Raw genomic sequence first — 19,505 nt, forward strand, 5'->3', positions numbered from 1 at the left:
CTCCTGTTACCCTGGTGGTCTTGCTCCTGACAGGGTGAAACGGGAATGCGAGGGCCTGGGCACGCCCCGTGTTACATGCCCCCAAGTCTCAGGGACACAAGGTGGCTCTGGGAGCAGCACTAAAGCTCACGATGTGAGAGCCGACCCCTGCAGGGGCCACAGACCGCATCTTCTCCAAGGGCTGGCCCTGTTCTAAGAGCCGGCACCACTGGCAGCTTCTACCCCAGCCTACTAACAGCTTCAGAAGAGAAGACCATTTGTTAACATGAAGGTAACGAGAAACAAGTCTGACTTTTTCTCCCAAGACTTTCCCCTTAACTGGGAGGTGTTTTATTTCATTCCCTAAGTTTAAAAATCTGTCATTTATACCAAGAGTGACTGGTGGAATACCGTCACCTCAAGGTATGTCACCTCATGATGTGAAGGCAAAGATTTAAAACGGACTGTGCACAAGGAATAAGTCACACAAGAACACTGTATCACTACAAATTTTATTCAGAAACCCATCTTTGTTTTTTTTTGTTGTTTTTTAAAAAAAATTCCCATTATGAACTGGTTTGGTCAATCAACTACAACACTTTCTAGCAGACATACGGTAAAAATGGCATGGCTCAGAATCGCCCAGACCGTTCCCGGTCTCTCGACCGCCTCCTGTCGCGCTCCCGTCCTCCGCCACCGCCACCTCCGCCGCCGCGACCGCGGTCTCGGGACCGAGAGCGACGCTCCCGGGAGCGGGACCGCGATCTATGCCTGCAACAGAGGACAAGAAACAAACCGTGGCACCCAAACCACAGCACGCAGCCTAGCACGGCCGCTCGTCGCACTGGAGACACTTGACAAAGGGAGAAACGCTGCCGCCTGAGCCACAGGTGACACTGTGCCACGTGCCCTGATTTCAGACATTCAAGTGCCTGGGCTAAAAACGGGCAGCTGGGGACCGAAGAGGAACGACACCTTCTCCCCCTTCTCCTGTGGAGCCAACTCAAGTGGCCAGGGGAGCCAATACCCAGAATGGAAGGGGCACGCATACCATCCCACCTGAGCCAAGCCTCTCAGATGTTCTCGGCTCAGCAACGGGCCCATCAGCCCACTGTGGGGAAGGGAGAATGGGGTTCTTTCTCTCCTACACTTTTCTGCTGACAATAAAATGATCACCAATGGTGAATTTGCAAACCTATGTTTAACAGGAGAGGGATAAGAACCCCTCTGGGGCCAGAACACAATCTGAGAGGGAAGACTGACTGTTACACTGCCACTCTGGCCTTCTCTCTGCTTCTGAGAATAGCACCCACCTGCAGCTGAGCACTGGGACTGGCCATGAGACTGTGCCTGACTGTCTCTGGTTCACAGGACAGTGCCCCCCCCCCCCCCGCTACAGACCTGCCCAAACCAAGAAAATCCAAGAAACCCCAACGGAAAAAGAAGTTCGGACATGTAGCAGACAGAATAAGTTCCTGTGCAAACAAATCTACTTTTAAATGGTCACCCGCCTGATGGGTCCCTGTTACTAAGGTCTGACCTCTACCTGACAAGCCGGAAGACATGTGTGGAATGTCCCTCAGAGTGCCTTTTATATCCCACAGTGTACACTACATTCCCAGCAGAGCCTTCTGAAGAGAAGGCCCAGGGCTGAGCCTGCCCACAAGTACTCACTTCTTGCGCCGGCGCCCATACAGCTCCCGTCGCAGCTCCCGGGAGATGGGCTTCAGGTGCATGAAGTTGCAGAAGCCACCCCGCGTGCACTCCCTGCAGGAGAAGAGAACGGTCACGCTGGGTACACAACCCCGCCTCTCCTGCCCGCTCCCCCTGGGCCGGCCCGCACCTACCCCATCTCGTACTGGCGGCAGCAGGCTTCTCTGAAGTCGGTCACGGGGGAGAGCTCGGCGTGGATCGGCTGGCCGTTAAACCAGCGGTTGTTCAAGTCAATCACAGCCTTTTCTGCATCTTCTTCACGGCGAAACTGAAGAGACAAAGCAGAACCGCTCACCACCCACGCTTCAGTAACAAGTATCTTCAGTGACTGATTCAAATACTTATCACGTGCTCACACGGGTGGCATGATGCGAGAGAGCAATTTAAAAACTGGACCATCCTTTATTAACGATGACTTACTTTTACAACTGTCCAAGATCATGCCATGCATGCTGCCTTGGTTTTCAAATTCAATTGGTTAAAAGGACAAATGTCATGATTTATGCAGGCAAGAAAAGTTTAAAAAAAAAAAAGGAAAAAGAAATGAAACATATAATTCAGTTTCTCCTCCACAGTCCCACAACCACTAACCAACAGTCTAAGACACCCATCCTCCCAGAACCCACATGCCAGCTGCCAGACTGGAGCCATGGCCAACGAGGGCTGGTCAGGGCGTTAAGGCTCCAGCCTGGTCTGAGCAGGGCTGTTCTCTCAGGGTTGTGAGCTAAGGTGAGGCAGGCACTCCTCACTCCTCGGCCCTAACTGCCGCCTCAGTCCTACCTTGACATACACGTTCCCCACAAGGTGGTCTCCGAGGTTGTCACAGACGTTCATCTCCTCCACCTCCCCATACTTCTCCTCCATTTCTGTGAAAACCTCCTAAGGGGGGAACAGGGGTTAGAGGATCACAATATAGATGAAAAAGGAACAGAACAGAACTCATGAGTATGTATTCTTATTAATGGAGTAAAGTCCCAAACCCCATACAGTGGGTAAACAGGTCTACAGGGTTCAGTCACTAGCTCACCTCAAAGAACTCATCATAATGTTCTTGCATCTCGACATCGCTCACAGCGCCTGTGAACAAAGAGAGCTTGCTGGTTAGAGCCGGGAACTGTGACCGCCAGAGCTCTGTGCTTAAACTCAAACTGCTACGTAACACACATCAGCTCATCTAGAGAGAAAACAGAGCTGCACTCTACTGGAGACTGAAGACAGTGCATCACACAGCCACTTGTTAAAGTTTTAAAGTGTGGTGAGATTTTAAAAGCCCCTTATGACCACCTCAGTTCTGGCTATTAAAATATTAAAATCATGACAAGTTTTCATCAGCATCAAAGGGCCAAAATTTTCAGAAAGCATGAGGAAAAGGTTGACTCTCAAAAGAAATTTTTAAATTGAAAATTCTCTTCCTTTTTAGATTTAAGATACAGGCCAAGTAATCACTGACTTTTTCCCTTCCCATTCTTAGGTTAAAATGAAAGGTGGCAATCAGGCAGGGGAGATGATTAAAATCTACGCTCCCTACTCGTTTCTTTTACCAATTATCAGCTACACGGAATGTTATTCTTTCTGATGCGATTAAAACCCAAATGATGGAAAGTGAAGACTGAGAAGGACAATGACAAAGTTCAATCGCAGTAATCTGATTGCCCTCTTTTGCATAAAGGGAAAGTTACAGGTTTTTGTTGAAGAAAGCATTATTTTAAATGTCAAACTGTTTTCATCAAGTTTATCCTTCATAATTCACATGTACTAAGTGAACTCTTGTCCATTCTGTGGACAGATTTAGCAAATCCACATCCCATCCTCATTATATTCTACCATTCAAACTCTGACACTCTCTGAACCTAAATCTGAGGAAGCAGAAAGCTGGAGAGTCAGTAAGCTGATATTCCCAACACAGCCAGACTGGCAGTAGCTTCAAGGCACGGACAGCCTGTTGTTAATAGCCACCTTTCAAAGGAATCCTCTGGGACTGGCGGCCTCCCCTGGGCCCCCACCAAGGGCTCTAGGCTGTGGCCATGGGCTCTGTCCACAATGCCCTAGCTCTCTGAAAACTGTTTCCCTCTAAGGGTAAAAACTAACTTCAATCTTTTGGTTCTGGCAATGATTTAAGTTCCCTTTCTAGCCACTGGGGGTGGTGGTGGGTAGGTGTGTGTGTCCCTGCTTCTTAGTTGTTTTTGAACTTCCAGGAACCCAGCTCACTTTACAGAAGAGAGCTCAGTGAACACGTGCGGTGACGCCACTCCAGACAGCTCGTCTTGATTTAAAAGTTACAATGAGTGTATCTCCTTCCCTGAGTAGAAACCAAAGTCTAAACAACAGAAAAGCCAGTCAAGAGAAGCCCATTCCAAAGGGCAAATTTTAATGTTTAAAATTAATTTCCTTCTCCATATTAGGAAAATGAGAAGACAGAAATCAATCACACACTCAAAGTCTTAGCAATACCGAGAATCACGTTTTGGTGGCCATTAAACTATTGGCTGTATTCATGGGACTGGTATTTCTATTCTGTTACCACATAAACAGAATACTGTATTTTAATAACTTATATAAAGTTCATGTTTTAAAATGCTTCCTAGTGGGCATATTTTATCTCCTATACTGTGGTTAAAATTTTCTGAGTCAATCAAAATGACCTGAAAGGCAGAGGTAGGTGAGTGATTAAAAAAGCTATTCAACTAAAGTATTAACACAACTCAGTATATTTTAAATACAACTTGCAAGTACCCAGTTTTCTTAAAGAAACATTCTTAAACTGGGATTCATATTTAAGCTTAATCCAAGCATAGAAAGTTTATTTTTCTGCAGATACAAAGTTATATTAAAAAGAGCCAGTAGTGATGAACTTAGTAGCTAAATTGTATAATCAGAATTGCATTTAATTTGTATTGATACAATCTGGACTCCAGAACTGTAGCATTTAGTACAGCTAAACTTTTATTTTGTAGCATATGCAAAACAAGAGTCCTGTGAATCACAAATACACACACAGAGAACTAATACAACATCCTTCTGTCAATAAAGCATGCGAACCCCCCAGAAAACAAACAGGGCAAAGAACGATCCACTGTCGTTCCTCAGTCCCCTACTTCTCATTCACTTCTACCCCAGGGTAGAGCTGTTACAAAATGACTTAACCATCCAAACAGCAACAGTTTCTTTCACCCATTGATCTTGTTTCTTTAAAAAAACAATACACCAAGGGCTACCAAGTCCTGCTACCATCAGATTCAAGGAAAGAAATTCTCTTATCAGGTCAGTATTAGCATCGAAAAACATTTAGTGTCTTGGCAGGAAAAGCGCACCAGTCCGGTCCCCCTGGACGTGGGTGCCACGCACCACAGCACGGAACCGGGAGGCCTCCCAGTCTGGACCAGCTCAGGGAGGTGGCGGCTGCCAGGACCGTTTCACCCACTGCAGGTCACCCTACAAACTGAGGGGCTCTGGGCCAAGGGTGTATCTGATCCAGGCATGTGGCCACCAAAGGTACTTCGTGGTGTTATTCTGTGATCTATTTTTTTTTAAAAACAGCTTTAAAACAAACTGGTGAATGAAAGCACCTACCCTTTGGTCTGGACCCTCAGATTTTAACACGAGTCCAGGATGTTTGTTTCAGCTTATCCTCAAATGACTACATTTACTCTGGAGTTCAACAGTTATTATTTCTACTGTTCCCTAAAAACTACCCATCAATACCACATCCATGACTTGACTTTAGCATTCCCCGGTACATAAAGGAGTAATGTCCACTGAATGCCCACTCCAGAGCTATTCTCTGCCAAGTATCCTTTATTTCCCCAATGCAGGAGACACCTACGTAAAATATCTGATGAAATCAGAGTCCACACAGGACTGGTGTTGAAGGTCAGTGCAACCAGGAGGGCCCTACTGGGGTCACACTCAGGACAACGCTCTCACAGTGAAAAGCATGATCTCCATTCAAGTGGAGTTTAAGGGAAAAAAACTCTAGTAAGAAATAACATCTGAAAAAAAAATTCAGAACTATTTATTTTAAAGTTAGAGCGACTTTCACTTTAAGCGGGTAAAACGTGAGCCCACATTTAAGCGGACACACATTCTCCCGGGTGACGGCCAAGGTCCCAGGAGAGCAGCAGCTCCGTGCTCTTGGGAAGGGCACCCTCTCTAGGCACTCGCTCCTTCCTAAGTGGGCACAGTTAAACCTCCAGCAGAGGCTCCCACGGGCTCAGGGGGACACAAGCTCTGACCCCTCCGTGGAAGGCGGTCCTCGACACTACAGCGGCAGACCAGGTGCAGCCGGCACTGAGCTCTGACGCGCAAGCCCAGGGAACCAGGGAAGGAACTTGTATGAACTTACAGCGCAAACCGTCAGCAGACTGGGAAGAGTTTTGAGGGTTACGGTAAATGTTCAAGAGGGCAATGGTCTGAAATACAAAACGCAACAACTTTATATTATGGAAAATTAAATGTAAACACTTAACCGGTTTCCTGTGGCGATCGCTTCAGTCAAGACTCAGTGCTGAAAAAAGAGCAAGTTATTTTCTTTTGAAGCAGTGATGTTTTCTCTCAGCTGATGGCTGTCCTGGAGCGCCCTAACACTTCAGTGTAACAGAGATCCCATGATATGCTAGTATTGTATTTCTGTCACAGACTAGAAGAATTCACCACTTCAAAGTTCCAATCCAGTTAAGAATGCAGACAAGTCGGCAGGCTACCACCAAAACCATTCTTGTAATAGGAAACTTAATGAACAACTGAGAAAGAAGTGTGCCTGTATAAACTGACTAGAGAAATACAATAATTACATATCATGAAATCTCCACTCCCTAGAGGAAAAATCGTAATGGTGAAATAAAACCCACACTTACTGGGCAACTTACCTTATTGATTCCTACATATTCCTAAGGTTTTTGATTTCACAGAAAGAACTTAATAATTGCCAGGGGTTCAGCCACTGTTAAGACCAATAACTGGCTGGTGACGTTCGGCTGTTACAGGGCCGGACCCCTCTCGCTAACAAACATCCAGGGCGGGAGAGGCCTGGCCAGCGACCTCCCCGGCCAGCCTGCTGACCTCAGCCAAGTATCAAGTTCTTACTGTGAATGCCAAGGACCTCCGGCACCGTGTCCTGTTTGCAACAGCTCTATGTCAGCAGCTCAGAAGCCAACATGGTTTGTCTCAATTAAGAGTGGGCTCTTTAACACCATTGTCTTAAAAAAACTTCTCCAACTGTGGGACTTACAGTGTGAGCCGTCAGCCGTCTGTGCACTGTTTTGGGGATTACGATAGATGTTTTGAATCAAGATGGTCTGCGGGGAAAAAAAAATAAAAAGGGGAATTCTACTGGCTGCTGTGCATATATCAGACAATTGCAAAGAGACAACTTGTTTGCAAAAGGCTCGACGCCTGCTGTTTGTTTGCTTCCTGCAAGTCAGACACTTGTCTTCTGAAGAGTACACCCAAACCATCATATTATGAAAACAGAGTTTGAGCGGTGACTTCGGTCAAGTGACTTAGGTCAAGTCAGCCAGCAACCAAGAAGAAATTGTTATTCTGAGTAGGCCCATGTTATTGAAGTGTTTTAATGCAATAGAACACTAACATTTTTTATGCTTCAAGCTAGCAGACACTATGATGTCAAAAAATTCATGTTATAATCATATTCCCCATATGAAATTGTTTTTAAAACCAAATGTGTAACTCAAGCATATGCAGTCCATCAAGCTCTCTTGATCTCGTAGGAAACAGGCACACGAATGGGTTTCCTAACTCTCAGAGGCATCTATCACATTTACATTTTCTTGGTGGGATCTCTGTTTACATAATACAATAGCTTAAAACATTTGCTCTTTTCCGATCCTTCTTTTAAGGGAAAAAAATCCTTTTAGCCCTTGTGCTTTAAACTGGATCAGGTAGACTTGAAACCTTACATTGTACCGTTCTTCTTAAAATCAAGTTGTCTGAAAAAACAAACCATGTTTAAGTTAGTAGGCTAGCACATTACATGAATCTTAATGTCCACATCACTGTAAGAAGCTTAAAAAGAAACCCACACTGACATTATGTTAGAGATTTACAAGCTGAACCAATAAACAGCATAATTTAAGAAAATAAATATTCAGTCTCAACATGTATCCAAAGCAGTTTTGTAACTGGTTTTATAAAACTGGCCTGTTCCACTTGTAGCTGAGTGTTCAAGGGGAGTGGTCATAAGAGAGCCCCCCAGTCAAACATCTGCTCTGGGAAACCTACTTGGGAGGATGACCACCAGCCACACAGCACAGCCTCGTCCTCTGGCCTGGCCTCTCCCTCAAGTCACTGATGGCCTATCTCAGGCCTTGGCTGTTCCCCAAAGCCAACCACACTAGGTTTTTAACTAAAACCACCTGAGCATGACAAGTCTGATGGACAGCTACACGAAGCCCAGGAAATTCCTGTTAGATCTCACCCAGGTCACGCGGCAGTGACCGTTTAATAAAACGACACTTAAAGGGAGTAATGCAGTTCCATTAAAACCAGAGGAGGTCAGGATTACCTGAAACCAACCAAATGAATCAAAACAAGATGTTCAAGTTAACACATACAGCTGACTCCCACCAAACTTTATGGAATCATGGCCACTGGCCTAGTGGGGGAGGCTTAGTTCACAAATGGAAGCACTTAAAGAAAAAAAGAAAATGTAAAGCAAATCTCCAATATTCTGAATTTCAAAAGAGACATGCTCAAAGCAATTAAATTAGAAAACACTGTCTTTCTCTTACACCACCAGGCTGGCTTTCGTAAACATTATATCCACTGGTGCAGAGGCTGCACATTTGGACTTCACGGGCCATGTGAAGGAGCTCAAGAGCCCTCAAGTCTAGAAAGACTGAAGTCTAGATCTTTTTCAAATTCCAAATGTTCAGGTGAACATGGGCAGAAGGTTTCTGTTCCTCTCGGAGGTGCCTTCTCCCTTAAATTCACCGGATCACTCGAAGGGTGTCAACCCCTGCCTTTTCTTCAATTGGCCGAAAAGAAACGATCAAAAATCACAATTTTTGACTAAACTTCCAATAGAGCTAAGCCCAATCTTTCAATTAACTGGCTTCTCCCAATTAACTTTAGAGACTGGCTATTAACCTGAAGGGAAGCGCCCACCTTCCAAGGTTAACTTTCATTTTTCATGTTTTTATAACATGATACAGCTGGCTGTGTCCTTGGCTGGGGTCTTAAGGGGACATGCCCAGTAGTACTGGAAAGCCCCTCTGTGCAGAGCATGGCAGTCTCCTCCAAGGGGGCCCTGCCCACCTCTACATCTGTCAGCCTGGAGAAGAGGCAAGGTCAGCGCTGGCCTGGCTGCCCCTCCCGACCCACGTCTATTAGAGGCAGGGAGGGTGGGAAGGCAGTGAAAACCAGTCACAGCCAACAAGTTTCTCTACTGATAAAAACAGGGAATGGTGCTCTCACACCTTCTGCTGGGGCGGTTCACCTGCCTCATTCTCATTTAAACAAAACACATTTATGAACACAAATAGAAAAATAAAACTAGAGGAAAAAAAAAAATCCTGCTTATTATTAACACATGGAAATTACTAACTGCCTCTGTAAAGTACATGAAGTCTTGACAATTTACATGAAAACAGAAAAAAAAGGAAAAACAAACAAACCTGGCTAAAGGTCGGTTTATTGTGCAACCGAGAGCATCTGTCTCCATGACGACATGCTCCAATTTTGAAATAAAATGAACAGTTGACTCTGTAAGGGAAAACGAGAACTGATTATTTTGCTGGAAAGACATCAAATAGATGGAAATATGTCATCAACACGACAAATGCCACCACACTAATTTTCTTTTACTTCACAAAGACCTAGGCACGTTGTTTTTCTTGGTAATAGGTACTTTCTCATATTTTAGGTCTGCCTGCCCACCTGATCAGTTGTGTCCACCTCTCTGCAATCCCATGGACAGCAGCCCGCCACACTCCTGTCCATGGAATTCTCCAGGCAAGAATGCTGGAGGGGGCTGCCATGCCCTCCTCCAGAAGAGCTTCCTGACCCAGGGAACAAACCTTGCGTCTCCTGCATGCAGGCAGATTCTTTACCACTGCCGTACCCTGGCAAGCTCTGGTTTACTTAGCTTCAATTTGCCCCTCTTCAAACATGGCACTCTATTCTAACCTGATTTCCTCCTCATTCAAATCCCCTTCACTTTCAAGTACGGTTGATCCTTAAACAACTTCTATTCAGATTTTTCAGGTATTAAATCCTGCAGTACTACAGGACCCGTGGTTGGATGAATTGCAGGATTCAGAACAGCAGACACGAAGGGCTGACTGGAGGTTAAATAAACTGGGATTGGATTACTGACTGTGCAGAGGGCTGGCACCCCAACCTCCATGTGGTTCAAAGGTTCAATTATATTCAATACTTCTCTGCTCCACTGTTTTCTCTTAAACTGAATGTAAGTTAGTCTAAAACTATATTTAACTCAAAACCTATCTGCTTCTTTTCCTTCCATGATGAACTCCTCTCTTGAGGACACCAGCAGTCTGGTGAGGGGTCAGGACCTTGACTCTGCTTGGGTTTGGGCCAGTCACCCCCACCTGTCCGGGTCTCTGTAAACTGAGGAAAATGCCAACCCTGGCACTGTTCCAAGAGCCAGAATTGAGTATACTGTGTGCTCATCACATGCAGTCACTATCATCTCAATAAATACAGAGTCCAGGTTCCCCCACCCAAGACACCAGACCAACAGAAGATTTCCAAAAAGAGGTCTGAAGTAAACAATCCCCCCCAGTTTCAATACACTGAGAACAAGCTACTGGGGCACCCACTCTGCCTGTAAAAACTACACGAGGTTGTCTCTCAATATGCTCCAATACTTGGATGATGCAGATAAAATCAAAACTAGCAATCCAGCCACCATGACAGCAACGCATGGTGGCTGAGCAGATCTGCGGTGAGTTACGCAACCTTACTAGATGTGTCCCATTAAAATTCAGACTTGCAGAGGTGGGAAAGTTACCCTGTACATTCAATTATTTTAGCAAGGGCCATTCACAGCTGCCAGCGCGGGAGACCTGGGTTCAATCCCTAGGTTGGGAAGATCACCTGGAGAAGGGAAGGGCTACCCACGGTTGGGCACGACTGAGCAACTTTCACATTCAGTTAAGATTAAAGGGCCTCAGTGAAATTTGATGGCCCATGAAATCAACTAGCCATTTATTTATTTTCAGGTAGCAATAAAAATGGAAAAGTCTTAAATTTATGAGGAGAGAAAAATGATTACTACATACACTTGAGTACGTCATGTTACATCTTGAGAAAGTCACTTGAAAATAGTTTAAGACTATCTCAGAATTGACAAAAACCCCTGTCTCAACCATTAACACCCAACTATTCCATATAATTAAAACAATCCTTGTTGCTGTACTATCAGAAATGACTCTCATTTCACAATGGACAGTTAATCACTGAATTTAATCTGTTAGTCAAAACTTTTCCAGTAGGCTCATTGGACTACTGCAATACAATGAAAAGATATTAAAATAAAGACGTGGCGTACTATTTGAGAGAAGATATTAGAAAGGTTAATCCATTCTTAGATTTAGAAAATGTCTAAAACCTCAAATGTGTAATTGGTTAAATATTTTTAATTGCTAGATGTACATTTTACTTTCAGTTCAAATTAAATTAAAAAAAAAAGTTAGCAGGAATCATTTTTCAGCTGAAAATTTTGAGCTGTTTCCCAGAAATTAAAACTCCACAAAATCTCCCTGAAATGAGAAGCCTAGATTAAATAATCAAGTTTCCTAAATTACAGCTGTGACTTTTATAATACAACTCTAACAGATGAAATGGAGTTATTTATGGCAGGAATAAACCTCTGTCCTCACAGAATAACAATGAGGACATCACCTTATACAGCTTTTTACAAGAAGGAGGGAAATAAAAACTTTGCGAGACATAAGTCATGGCCCACACTGATATAAGCTCATGAGTAAAATCGACACTGCATGCTCTTCAGCAAACCTGAGAAGCCTCTTTGTCCAGCAGAGCTGGCTGATCTGTTCAAGATCCTGTTTCCCAAGCTGCTGCCTCTGGGGCCACAGCACTCAGGGCATGGCTCTCTTCCACAGCACTTAATGCATTTCAATTCATTTTAACTCAGTTATCCTTTGCATGACAAGCACCCCTTGCTCCTTGAGAACAAGATCCAAATTTTACGCATTTCTGAGTCCCCAGACACTGGCCTTGAGCACCCAGTAAGTGTTTCTGGGGTGAATATGACTGATGACTGTCTTGTGAGTTTTGCTAGGAAAAAACATAACCCCCTCTTCCAAACAACACAGGAGTCTACAATGTGTAAAAGAAGACATTTTACAAGATACACTGCATCCTGGAAAACAGAAACAATTTAAAGTTTTTTACAAAGTTGTATCAAAACATTAGCTATTGCAAATTTATGAGTTTAATTGTTAAAAAAATATTCACATAGACCCTGTACAGCCCTGAAGAACACCAAGATGCTAACCATTTATTGGAAGAATACATCCAGCTCAATCTTAAGGTTTTCAAGTATTATCCTCCAAAGTTAACACCTGGCAAAACCCAAATTATATTTTTTACTCTCAACCTAACAACTCACTACGGAAGGTATGCAACCTAAAAACTCACCCATCTTATTCTTATATTGGAATTGCACCTGAAAGTATTTTAAAAGCAGACTGTCTTTCACGGTTAGTTAACAAGTCATCTCCAAAATACTGTTTCACAACAAATGTCCTTATGATCTATACGATGATCGCTTAACTCACACAAGAGGTTTGTTAAGCACCTAAAACCCTAACAGGAACCTCAATTATCTAACGATTTAACGCGGGCGAGTCTATACTACAGCTTGCCCGACTCGACATTAAAAGATCAAACTTGGGAGAATCGTTAACGTTGACAACTTCAGCACAACTCGAGTCGGCTTCCGAGAGCCGGGGGCACGGGTCGCCTGTAGGTGGGCAGCCAAGGAGCCCCGGCGGGAGAAGCCGCTCTGCCCGAGCGGAAGCCCGGCGCCCGCCCGGCCCATCGCCCGCCTGCCAGGGCGCACGCGGCGGCGCGCAGCTCCCGAGGCCGGAAGGGCAGCCCGCCCCTCCCCCCGCCGGGCCTCCCGCTGCCGCCCGGGCCCCGCCGCCGAGCTCCTCCGCGCGCCACCCGCCTCCCCAGCCCGGAACCCCTGCGGCCGGATCTCACTTACTTGTCTTTCTCGGTGCCGAAGATGGAGGCCAAGTACTCCGCCATTTCCCACCCGCCGCCGCCACCGCCGACACCACTGCCGACGCCGACGACCCCGCCCGACGCCCGCCGGATACGTCACCCGGACGCGACGACGCTCGTTCCGCCCCACCAGCGTGGCGGCGCTGCCCAATCAGGAGAGGCGCTGTCTGCGCATGGGCGGGGCTTGGCGCGCGCGGGAGGTGCTCCCCTGGCGGTAGTGGAGCCGGCGCGCCGCCCGCCAGCGCCACCTCCCGGCTCTCGTTACGTTCTCCGGGCCCGCGCCAACGCTCCTAGCGCCCTCGGCTGGGGCCCCGCGACCTCCACCGGCGTTCCGCAGTGGCCAGAGAAGCCAAGCGCTCAAAGTGCGGCTTCGGAGGAGGCAGCGGCCGAGGGGCTTTTCCACGCAGTCCCTGGGCCCGGACCCTGAGCGCGCCTGTCCCGCGTGGGGGTTTCCGCGGGCTGTAAGCGGGGCGAGACCCCCCTCCCCGCACTTTCCCTGGGGGATCCCCACCGAACCCTTCCTCCGGGAAGACGCGTTCTTCAGCTTCCTCTTGTTCGGGGAGCTGAGTCGGAGCTCCCCGGCTCCCCGGTCCGGAGGTGCGCCGCCTGGACCCGGCCCTGGGAAAGCCCGGCGGGTTTGGAGAGGCTCCGATGCCGGGAAGGCAGAGCGCACGTCTTCGGGCCGGGCTCACTGGCCCTCAAGACGGAGCGGTGCGGGGGGTGGGGGTGGGGGGGTGAGGGGTGTCGGGCTTAGGACCGGTTTAGGGACGTCCAGCAATGCCAGGCATAGAAACCCTGAAGACCACGGAGAAGCCAAATGCAGGGGCCTCTGCGGGGAGGGGCCCGGCTGGGGGCCGAGGAGAGTTAGAGATCTGCGTGGACGCTGGGTCCTTTCACCCAGAGCTACCCACCTCCGGTGCTCCTAGTTCATCCTGTTTTTTTTTTTTTTTTGGAGGCACCTCCTTTTAACCCACTGTTTCCTCCTCGTTCTCTTTTTTCACCTAACGGTCCATCCCACAGATGGCTCCATAGGACTGTGGTCGCAGTCCTGACTACTTTGATGGCTCCCCAGAGCTCCGCTGTGTGGCTAACCAGTCCCCTGTTGATGGGCCCATAGGATGAGCCGGTCTCGCCTCTACTGACAGTTCTGCAGGTATCGTTTTGCATTTGGGGCAAACGCACATCTGGTTTATTTGTCCACCCAGGTCTGCAGTCTCAAGTTCATAAACAGAGAATGCCACAAAAAGTTTTATCCTGGGAAGAAGCCTGCACAAAAATGAGTTTTATCCTGGCAGAAATGCTTTGGCAGTGTCTACTGTGTTAAAATGTGGTATGGAGCACATTTGAGAGTGAAGGTAACAATGATAATCAGGTGCTTGTATAGCCCTCAAAGCAGGTGTGAGGAGGACTCGGTTCCCTCTGAACACAGTTTGAGAACTGCTTTTTTGGTTGGTGGGTGTCATAGCGGGGGCTCTGATGCTATTTGTACTTTAGGGGAGGTGAAATAACCCCTCAACCCTCTTGGGTTCTGGTGGCTGGACTAATAGTAAAACTGACTCAAGGTAGATTACCAGGAAAAGAAGAAACTTAACTAATTCATGCACATGGAGGCCCCATAGAAATGGGACCTAAGAAGTGGGCAAGGGCTTCCCTGGTGGCTCAGAGGGTAAAGAATCTGCTTGCAATGCAGGAGACTGGAGTTTGATCCCTGGGATGGGAAGATCCCCTGGAGAAAGGAATGGCAACCTACTCCGGTATTCTTGCCTGAAGAATTCCATGGACAGAGGAGCCTGGCAGGCTGCAGCTCACGGGGTCGCAAAAGAGTCAGACACAGCTGAGCAAGTAAGCACAGCAAGAAGTGGGCAAAGCAGGCAGCTTTTATTTTTTGAGACAAGCTGTGATTTTGTAAGGAATTGATAGACTTAAGTTTGGGGTGCCCAGTTAAAGAAGTAGAAAGGTTTGCTTATATAAGCTTCATGTCCCCAAATTCCCTGTCTTTGGTGATAAGAATCCTTCTGCCTCCAGGTGCAGGGTTGCCCCTTTTACAGGGGAGACTTATTTCCTACTCTCAGGGAGACAGTGTGTGTCTCTTGTATTGATTGTTTCTTAAGTAAACTTGAGTGAGTGAAAGTGTTAGTTGTTTAGTCCTGTCTGATTCTGCAACCACATCGACTGTAGCCTACCAGGCTTCTCTCTCCGTGGAATTCTCCAGACAAGAATACTGGAGTGGGTTGCCATTCCTTTCCCCAACCCAGGGGTCAAACCCGGGTCGCCTGCATTGCAGGCAGATTCTTTACCAGCTGAGCTATGAGGGAAGCCCGTAAGATCCAGGGAAGAGCAGTAATTAACTTCTGTTCTATATGTTGGAGGGAAAAATAAGGTGGTGATCAATAATCTTAAGTCCATACATCTGGTCCATTGTAAAATGGCCAGGGGACAAGAAAAAGGGTGTAGACTTAATCTGAGGATCAAGAGAAGCCATAAAGATGTTAAGCATCTTGACCTTTAAACTGATGGTTTAAAAATGATGTATTTTAAGGACAGGAGCCAGAGCCAACCCAAAATGTACAAATTAATACTGGTAAAAGTAAAAAACTACTGTAATCCCCACCTTCTAAGGGGCCCTTTACCCCCTCTCAGTGTCTATGCTGAGAGCTTTGTACTGTCCTCCTCTTTAATAAATCCTATTCACTTGCTACTGTGAGTGTTTGCAGGTTCGTGGATTCCATTCTTTGGCTCCACGAACAAGAACTTGGGTTCCCCTTTCATTGTGAAGGTTCTGAACCCCATGTCAGGCTTTCCAGCCTGGGGATCTGACAGAGAGACTGGGAATCCCCTGGGAATCTGGCCTTGAAGTCTAGTGGAAATTGATTATAGGAATTCCACAGGACTGGGGGAAACAGAGACTCCAGTCTTGGAGGGCACAAACAAAATCTTGTGCACACCAAGATACAGAAAGATTGAAGGCAGGAGGAGAAGGGGAGGACAGAGGATGAGATGATTGAATGGCATCACCAACTCGATGGGCATGAGTTTGAGCAAGCTCTGGGAGTTGGTGAAGGACAGGGAAGCCTGGAGTGCTGCAGTCCATGGGATCTCAAAGAGTCGGACATGACTGAGAGACTGAACTGAACTGAAGACCCAGAGAAAATGAGCAGTCACCCCACAGGCAACTGAACCAGAACTACCTGCTAGTGTTGGAGGGTCTCCTGTGGCGGTGTGGGTTGGCAGAGGCTCACCACAGGGACAGGAACACTGGCAGCAGCAGGCCAGGAAGGTCCCCCTTTGTATAAACCCTCTTGGAGGTTACCATTAACTCTATCATAGACCCCAGCAAGAAGGGAGTGCAACCCCACCCATCAGCAGATAATTGGATTAAAGTTTTACTGAGCAAGGCCCTGTTCACCAGAGCAAAACCCAGTTTTACCCCCAGCCAGCCCTTGGGAAGCTTGCATAAGCCTCTTATCTTCATCCATCAGAGGGCAGGCAGAAGAAGCAAGAAGCACAGTCCCACAGTGGCTAAGACAAAAACCCTATTACAGAAAATCCATCATGATGTAAAAGCAGAAAGTTATGTCACAGAAGAAGGGACAAGATAAAACCTCAGAAAAACAACTAAATGAAGTGGAGATAGTTAACCTTCCAGAAAAAGAATTCAGAATAATGATAGTGAGGATGATCCAGGATCTTGGGAAAACAATGGAGAAGATGCAAGATACGTTTACCAAAGACCTGCAAGAACGAAAGAACAGATGAATAATACACTAGAAGGAATCAATAGCAGAATAATAGAGACAGAAGAACAGATGAATGACCTGGAGGACAGACTGGTGGAAATCACTGCTGCAGAACAGAATATGTAAAAAAGAATGAAGAGAAATGAAGACAGCATAAGAGACCTCTGGGACAACATTAAATGCACCAACATTCACATTGTATGGGTCCCAGAAGAAGGAGAAAAGAGAGAAAGGACCTGAGAAAATATGTGAAGAGATAATAGCTGAAAGCTTCCCTGACATGGGAAAGAAAATAGTCAACCAAGTCCAGGAAGCACAGAGAGTCCCAAGCAGGATAAACCCAAGGAGGAACACACCAAGACACATAGTAATCAAACATAAAAATTAAAGACAAAGATAAAATATTAAAATCAACAAGAGAGAAATAACAACATATAAGGGAACACCCATCAGGCTATCAGCTGATTTCTCAACAGAAACTCTACAAGCCAGAAGGGAATGGCATGATATATTTAAAGTGATGAAAGGGAGGAATATACAACTAAGAACACTCTACCCAGGAAGATTCTCCTTCACATTTGATGGAGAAATCAGAAGCTTTGCAGACAAGCAAAAATTAAAAGGATTCAGCACCACCAAACCAGCTTTACAACAAATGCTAAAGAAACTTCTCTAGGTAGGAAACACAAGAGAAGGAAAAGACCTACAGAAAATAAACCCAAACCAATTAAAATGGTAATAGAATCCTACATATCAATAATTACCTTAATTGTTCAGTTCAGTCGCTCAGTTGTGTCCGACTCTTTGCGACCTCATGAACAGCAGCACGCCAGGCCTCCCTGTCCATCACCAACTCCCCGAGTCCACCCAAACCCATGGCCATTGAGTCGGTGATGCCATCCAACCATCTCATCCTCTGTCGTCCCCTTCTCCTGCCCTCAATCTTTCCCAGCATCAAGGTCTTTTCAAATGAGTCGGCTCTTTGCATCAGGTGGCCAAAGTATTGGAGTTGCAGCTTCAAAATCAGTCCTACCAATGAACACCCAGGACTGATCTCCTTTAGGATGGACTGTAAATGGATCAAATGCATCAACCAAAAGACAGGCTGGCTGGGTGGATTTATGTATGCACGTCACTTGCCACATAACTTTGCTTGATCCTCCAAATTGTATGTAATTATCTTCTTAGGTTGACCATGTTCCCATTATGGCTTGCAATTGTAATTATCTTTTGTTTTTTGTCTGGTTATTGATTGTGAAAACTGATAAACATTTTTTACTATTGTGATTATGTGACTATTACTCAGCTAATATCATTGTATTAACTGATCAACAGAAAAATAATGGAGCTCTATATCACCAAAACTATGATTTAATAGAAACACCTGTAATCACTTTTAAAAATCCAGATGTGTATCAGAATTATCTTGGAATTTTTTGGAAAATACAAATGCTTGGGTGTTGCTTTTTTTTCTCCAGAGCTCCAGATATGTTTCTAATGAGCAGTCATGTTTAAAAACAACTGGACTATATGAGGACATTTTACTTTTATCTAGTTTGTTCCACTTTTAAAATTTCATACTCAGTGCTCCCACTTGATTTAGTTTATGTTTTCCAATTCCTCCATCTTGGTTTTTTTTTTTTGATGTTCTTTTTCAAGCCTTTATCAAGTGTAGTAGAAAATCTTTTGTATACATATATATAAATAATAATGTGTAATGTAAATGTTTTAGAAAAGCTATGAATTTTTGCCTAACTAAAAAATTTATGACATTTTGATTCAGCTTGTTTGACTTAGTATAATGCTGTATTTCCAACTGAAAAATAGATATGCAACAAAGGTTTACTGTATTCACAGGGAACTATAGTCAATATCTTGTAATAACCTATAATGGAAAATAATTAAATAATATATGTGTATAATATAACTGAATCACCTTGCTGTGCACCTGAAACATTGTAAGTCAACTATACTTCAATAAAATATGTATATTAAGAAGAAAGTAATATGTCATTAAGGTATATTTTGAGATGGCCTATACTATTTGAGTAAACTCCAGGAGTTGGTGATGGACAAGGAGGCCTGGCATGCTGCAATTCATGGGATCGCAAAGAGTCGGACACGACTGAGCGACTGAACTGAACTGAACTGATACTGGTTCCCCACAGTCCTCATGTGGGGGAAAGGAGAGCTCTCTGGGGTCCCTTTTATTAGGGCATTAATTCCATACATCAGAACTCTACTATCATGGCCTGATCATGAGCCAAAAGTCTCACGCCTTGGGGGTTAGAATTTAAATGTGTTGGGTGGGGAGACATGAGTATTTAGCCTAAAGCACTTGATTATGAACTTATTTGGACTCGAGTTTCTGTTTGTTCATGGGATCAGTAGTGCCTACCTTGGAGCATAGTGTCAAGCTTGACAGTTCATGCTCACTGGGACAGGTAAAATGTGCCACCCAAAAATGTGTTTCTGGCCTGAGGATTAATTTAGACTGATAGTTTTTTAAGAAAGAAGACTTGGGAAGTCTTTTTACCTCTCCCTCAGCTGCCTAAAGAATTTAGATAAGGAGCCTGTTCCTGGAATAGAACCACCACCAGAGATATCTACAAAGAACATGGGCCAGAGTGGTAGGGAAATCTACAGATCAGAGTCCACTCTGTGTCCCTCTGTCACTGCAGGGCCCACAAACATTTGTTTACCAAACATCTGCTTTTCCATCTTGGTGAATTGCCTTCTGCCCCTTTGAAGCCCCAAACCACTACCCCTGAAATCCTCTTTTGTCTTTAGCTGAAGATGGTGTTGAAGGCAAGGGCTTCAACCTTTATGGGGTTGTTGTTCAGT

The 19,505-nt window shown here is 45.4% G+C and overlaps 2 protein-coding genes across 5 annotated transcripts; one reads left to right on the forward strand and one right to left on the reverse strand.

The window, feature by feature from the left end:
• Window positions 1–472: 472 nt before the first annotated feature.
• Window positions 473–13,039, reverse strand: U2AF1 (U2 small nuclear RNA auxiliary factor 1). 2 transcript variants are annotated; one of them, XM_043474510.1, is made up of 8 exons: window positions 12,905–13,039; window positions 9,324–9,411; window positions 6,035–6,101; window positions 2,720–2,769; window positions 2,473–2,571; window positions 1,827–1,960; window positions 1,654–1,746; window positions 473–750 (listed from the first exon to the last, which is right to left on the reverse strand). In XM_043474510.1, the coding sequence occupies exons 1-8, from the start codon at window positions 12,946–12,948 to the stop codon at window positions 612–614; spliced, it is 714 nt and encodes a 237-aa protein (XP_043330445.1). In that variant the 5' UTR covers window positions 12,949–13,039; the 3' UTR covers window positions 473–611. The 2 variants fall into 2 exon arrangements, with proteins under 2 accessions (XP_043330445.1, XP_043330446.1); XM_043474511.1 differs by lacking the exon at window positions 6,035–6,101 and adding an exon at window positions 6,920–6,986.
• LOC122445389 (wiskott-Aldrich syndrome protein family member 1-like) lies at window positions 12,877–18,101 on the forward strand. Of its 3 annotated transcripts, XR_006270524.1 has the most exons (3): window positions 13,249–13,385; window positions 13,945–14,077; window positions 17,614–18,101. XR_006270524.1 is itself a non-coding variant. In XM_043474512.1 (2 exons), the coding sequence occupies exon 1, from the start codon at window positions 12,926–12,928 to the stop codon at window positions 13,349–13,351; it is 426 nt and encodes a 141-aa protein (XP_043330447.1). In that variant the 5' UTR covers window positions 12,877–12,925; the 3' UTR covers window positions 13,352–13,385; window positions 14,130–14,680. The 3 variants fall into 3 exon arrangements, 1 of the variants encoding a protein (XP_043330447.1); XM_043474512.1 differs by lacking the exons at window positions 13,945–14,077; window positions 17,614–18,101 and adding an exon at window positions 14,130–14,680 and having other exon boundaries at window positions 12,877–13,385; XR_006270525.1 differs by lacking the exons at window positions 13,249–13,385; window positions 13,945–14,077; window positions 17,614–18,101 and adding exons at window positions 13,387–13,521; window positions 14,130–14,680.
• The last annotated feature ends 1,404 nt before the right edge of the window (window positions 18,102–19,505 follow it).

Source organism: Cervus canadensis, chromosome 7 (genome assembly GCF_019320065.1).
Source record: "Cervus canadensis isolate Bull #8, Minnesota chromosome 7, ASM1932006v1, whole genome shotgun sequence".
NCBI classification, from domain to species: Eukaryota; Metazoa; Chordata; class Mammalia; order Artiodactyla; family Cervidae; genus Cervus; species Cervus canadensis.

What these genes read in the sequence shown, in the direction of transcription:
- LOC122445389 (XM_043474512.1), top strand. Translation starts at nt 12,926, where the DNA reads ATGGAGGCCAAGTACTCCGCCATTTCCCACCCGCCGCCGCCACCGCCG.
- U2AF1 (XM_043474510.1), bottom strand. Translation starts at nt 12,948, where the DNA reads ATGGCGGAGTACTTGGCCTCCATCTTCGGCACCGAGAAAGACAA. An exon ending in ATAAACCGACCTTTAGCCAG is followed by an intron (nt 6,102 to 9,323) that starts GTTTGTTTGTTT and finishes TTTGTATTTCAG; the next exon opens with ACCATTGCCCTCTTGAACAT. An exon ending in TGCCGCCAGTACGAGATGGG is followed by an intron (nt 1,747 to 1,826) that starts GTAGGTGCGGGC and finishes CTTCTCCTGCAG; the next exon opens with GGAGTGCACGCGGGGTGGCT.